General features: G+C 38.5%; 1 protein-coding gene across 3 annotated transcripts in view; it reads right to left on the reverse strand.

Moving 5' to 3' along the window:
- Positions 1 to 5,000, reverse strand: part of LOC138008401 (inositol hexakisphosphate and diphosphoinositol-pentakisphosphate kinase 2-like) — a 33,489-nt gene that overhangs the window by 22,312 nt on the left and 6,177 nt on the right. For all 3 annotated transcript variants that reach the window (XM_068855732.1, XM_068855729.1, XM_068855731.1), the window contains 4 exons: positions 4,126 to 4,471; positions 3,400 to 3,561; positions 1,482 to 1,789; positions 368 to 547 (listed from right to left, as the gene is read on the reverse strand). In XM_068855732.1, coding sequence (XP_068711833.1) covers positions 368 to 547; positions 1,482 to 1,789; positions 3,400 to 3,561; positions 4,126 to 4,471 — 996 coding nt within the window. The remainder of the gene's footprint in view (positions 1 to 367; positions 548 to 1,481; positions 1,790 to 3,399; positions 3,562 to 4,125; positions 4,472 to 5,000) is intronic.

Here is a 5,000-nt window from a genome sequence, read left to right on the forward strand (position 1 = left end):
TCGGCCTCCTAACCATGCTGCACCACAGAGGACAGACCACAACACCAGGAACCCCATGCCTTAGGCTATTTGCAAATAGTGTGTGGGTTCTTTTACGTGCCACAGGGTTATGAACATTGAAGGGTTGCGAGACGGGGCCTACGGTTTATCGTCTTTATCCGAGAAGACTAGAGAGTCTAACCATATGCAGATGTCATTACAGAGGCAGCACTTTCTCTTCAGTTACTTAATGACACTGGGTGTTGGTCCAGCCAGAATGGGGTCAAACTAATGGTTTCCCCATGGTAGCCCAGTACTCAACCGACTGAGCCACTTGGCGATAATTATTAAACATCAACACGAATGGTTTGCGCAAAATAATACCTACATTTCCAAAACACTTTTAAGTTGATGGATTTTGTTTCGACTCTCAAACACAGGTTCGCCTTCCTTGAATTGAGCTAGCAAGTCTCTGGCAATATCAAGTACCTCCTGGAGTTGGGCGGGCCTCTTCAGCTTAAGCTTGTGCTCATCAAAACCACCATATTTTTTAAACAGTTCAATAAACCTGCAATAAGAGCATCACAAACTAGCAAATCTTTACTCAACTGAATAACCAGCCCAAAATATCGACCTAACACCCTCAGTCGCTGAAAAGAAGCTCTTCCTTCCGGGGTTTCCAATTAACAATAAGTTGCATGCTGTATTTTGGTTTACTCCATGCATAAACTATGTATTAGTGGAGGGATTGCACAGCTCTTGGGGAATGCATATGATATCTCACCCAACACTGACTTCAACATGTCGTAAGCCGGCCCCCTCCCTTGCACAAAAGGTTCTTGTCACCTACCACCACAACTTTTTAACGTAAACTTGGTGAAATTTTCAGGGGTTTCATTAAGTTTTAAAGTAGAAGGGACCCGACCTTGTGATAGAGCAAGCGGCCATGGTCCTATATAGAGTCTGCCTTTTGATCTTGACACCTCCCTTGAGCAAAGGTGGGTTACTGTACTCAACGTAGACAGGTGCTAATACCTGGGTCCCTGCTGCTAATAAAACCCCTGAATGTTAGGCATCCTAACTGCAACCTTTCATTTCTGTAGCCACCAACTAAACTGGTGTTGTATTTTTTTTGGGCTTTCTCGAATTGGGCAACATTTTCAGCAAATTTCTCAAGAAATTATCTATCCACAATGTTTTCCCTCTAGAAGAATAATGTGTACCTACTGCATGCTAGAATTTCAAACGCTTTGATGTTCATTGCCGTCAGATTGCATAAATGTACTGTACCTAACGTTTTTGGGGAAGTCTACTAACAGACAACTGACAGAAGCTTAACGCTATTACCCAGTTAACAGACAAGCGTTACTGTGCTTTTTCCAGTGCAAGGTCACTTTCGTGCAACAGAAGACTTGTGCCAGACTAGCCTTTGATCATGCGATAAACCTGGAATTACTCAGAAAGACTGTTCTTCACTTTGGGATCCATTTACAGTATCTCACCTTGGATGTCTGACTTCCATCTTCATTTTTTGTTTGGGAGTTCTGTCCCCATGTCGAATGATGCCGACCACACACCTTAGCTCTAACATCGTGCCTTCAAGAGCTTCCACTGCAGGTATTTCTTCTTGAATGTCTAGATAGAACGGTTTGTACAACTGAGGAGCCAGTTCTTGTACAACAAGGCCAACCAACACTTCCGCAGCATCATCATAATACTTCTTTGAAGTCTTAACAAAACTAAAGCCATTGACATCACAAACGTACGACTTGCCGTGAGTGCGTAGCAAATCACAGCCGCAAACTGTTTGCTGTTGACAAGAGAAGAAAATTACAATAAAACCAATCAACTACAAAGTTAGCAAAGACTCAAAGTACAGCTGTAGTTGGGTGAATAAATATTGTGACTGCAGTTAAGTATGGCCATACATGTACTTTGCACTATTCATTTGACAAGTGAAAAAAGTCCTTGTCCAGTGGGCTAGCGGCCAGTTCTTTAATTGACTGGTGAAGAAATAGCTGATTGTGTACCTAGTAACAATAGTCCACTTTACAGTTGTGTGCTTAGTTACCTGGCCTATGAATGAAAGTGAGGCTGGAATTGACCTTGTTCTGATAGAAACCTCACTGCTTTTCTTATGTAAATTCTTACTAATTAGCATGACAACAACATCATTAAGGATGGTGCCTACTATTGTTATTGCGCATACGTTCTGCGCATTTCAAGATACTCGGGTTCCCTATCGGATACAGGGATACTTTTGTGCAGTTTAAAACTATCCGGAGAAAGTAGATCTTCGTAAGTATTCTTAGTATCCAAAAAGAAAATTGGGGGTAACCATGCATTTTTGTGAGATAATTAGGCTTCAATTTGAGAAAGAACGCCATACATTGCTTTGCATTTTAAAGGTTTTTACAAATATTATTCACGAATTATCTTTGAAAAATGCGTGGTTACCACCAATTTTCTTTTTGGATTTCAATAACACCTGTTAAGATCTACATTTCCTGCATAATCACACACCGGGGCAAAAATATCTTTAATTAGTAGGCACTGCCCTTCACATAAGAAAAGGAGGGAGGTCTGTATCATAACAAGGTCAACACCAGCCTTACTTTCATTTAAAGATCAGGTAACTAAGCACACAACTGTAAAGAGGTCTATTCTCACATTGAAAATTGACTTTTGTAGTATACTGTTGTGTTGTTTCAAAAGAAAAGAAAAATTCAAGACGTGAATTGAAGTAGCAGCACTCAAACTTCAGAACTGGATTGAATATACACTGTATTATTGATATTTACCTTGAAGGCTATAAGAGCCATGGGCACCCTAGGGAAGATTTCGCAAAATATCTGTTTTGGAGGAACTGTTGCATAAAAATTTCAAATCTTCTGCTTCGCGATCCCGTAGACTATTCAACTATACTATATTAGTATCACCCAACTAGTGGACTAATGCAAATCCTGCATTTTGATTGGCTACGCTACTAGATGACCATTAGTAATAGTCCTTGAGTATCGAAAAGCTTAACGCTCTCTTTCGTTTTATTCTGGCCAAATCATATTTCTTCAACTTGCATTCTCTAACTTTATTATTACCTTTTCTGTCCAACTAGTTGGGTGATACTAAGACAATTAGACCCTTCACCCAATTTGCATGGGCCAATTTGCATGGAAACAAAAGAACACTAAAATAGTGACCATTTTGGAATAAGGTGTATTCCAACTTGTTTCTATTGTTTTTGTCCTCTATGCCTCACTATCAATCTGAATATTGATATTTCGAAAAATGGCCTATTGACAAGTTTAGCTAGTGAGAGGGAAAGGTCCAAAATTAACAAACTAACACAACTGTTCCAAAAACAGATGACAAGCACCACTACAAAAAGATGCAAGATTTTACGGTCACAAACACATGTACCTTGAAGAGCTTGCAGACTTTGTTTGCAAGTTCTTTCTCATACTGGTTAAGGATGACTGGATAGCGTATTTCCTTTCCTTGAAAGTCTCGTTCAACTTTTCCATCAAGGGATGGCGACTTGCGCGCTTCAGCATGGGCATACTCCGGTCCTACCGTGTATACCTACCGCAATGAATAAAATTTTTATAACTTCATATTATACACAGAATAATAATTAATATCAATTAACATTTTTTTGAAATACATGTACAATAAACCATTCTCGCTAAACATGACATGCATTTACATGTAAACAGAAGGGGGAACACTGGTACACGTACAGCATACATAATTATAGCATTAAGTACTGGTTTAAATTCTGTATGGTATAATTATAATACTGAGTACAGTGTATAACCGTTGTCTGTGATGACTGCTGCTCTCTCCAGGAGGTTTTCTCCAGACAGAATGTATGTACATTATAAATGTACTCTAATTATTCTGTAGCATCTTAATTTGATTTGAAATTAATAGTGATTTGAATTCATTAATTTTGTAACATCCTCAATGGTGTTAATCAATTCACACTTCAAAATCAATAATCAATAAAATCAATAATAATTTTTAATCCACACTGATATAACTTAATTTCGTATGAAAAGAGAAGTTACCCAAGTGATTGTTTTGCTGTTACAATTGCCTTCGTCTTTGTCAATATACATGTAAAGATAAAGTTGAAACAGTTACCTTCACATCTGTTCCATCAGTTACTACAAAGTCTTCGTAAATATATGAGCCTTCTTTACGCACAGAGCTCTCAGCGGAGTACACACTGCTTCTGTTGCCAACCTTACGAAACAGTCTCTGACTTCCTCCTCCAGCACTTGAGGGGTAATAAATGTAAATATTATGGTCTTCTGCATTTACTGGTTTCTCAACAAAGGGTTTCTGGAATATAACATCCCCAATCTGAACTGAGTCATCAAACTCAACAAACTTTGTGTTTATTGGCTCTCCATTTTCATCTCGCAGCAGGATGGCATGTCTTGGAGTATCAATTCCAGCACTTGCTAAAAGACTGTACATTGTTGGCCTGAAAGGGATGAAGGTACACTGAAGGACATGTGCAAATGTTCAAATAACATAATTACAAATTTCTTGTGAAAAGGGTTCAGATACCAAGATTGCTAAAAGAAAAAAAATCAAGTTTCTTTCCATCACAATAAATGATTTAATATTCTTTTTCATCCTCAAACAAAAATCTCTGACCATTCTCAATGTTGCGTACACAGATTTCAATAGAAGGTGGCTACGGCGGTGTTTTTCCCCTGTTCTCTATCAAGAAAATAAAATTGCTTTACTTGCCTTACTCACCAGGCACTTGATCTGAAAACTTAACTGAAAGCACTGTGTCTAGATGTACAACCTCTGAATTTTCCAAACTCCGAACAACACAATAATTAGACTGTTAACAGACCCCCATGTTTCTATTTGATTGCAGAAGAGATAATAATAATTATTATTCTTCGGCTGTATGATCAAAGCATACCCGACAATCACACAGACTGTAAAGAGTCTTCGACACTATCAGAGTGGTACATGTATTTCAAGTTTACTCCGTA

The sequence above is a fragment of the Montipora foliosa genome, chromosome 6 (assembly GCF_036669935.1).
Source record: "Montipora foliosa isolate CH-2021 chromosome 6, ASM3666993v2, whole genome shotgun sequence".
NCBI lineage: Eukaryota > Metazoa > Cnidaria > Anthozoa > Scleractinia > Acroporidae > Montipora > Montipora foliosa.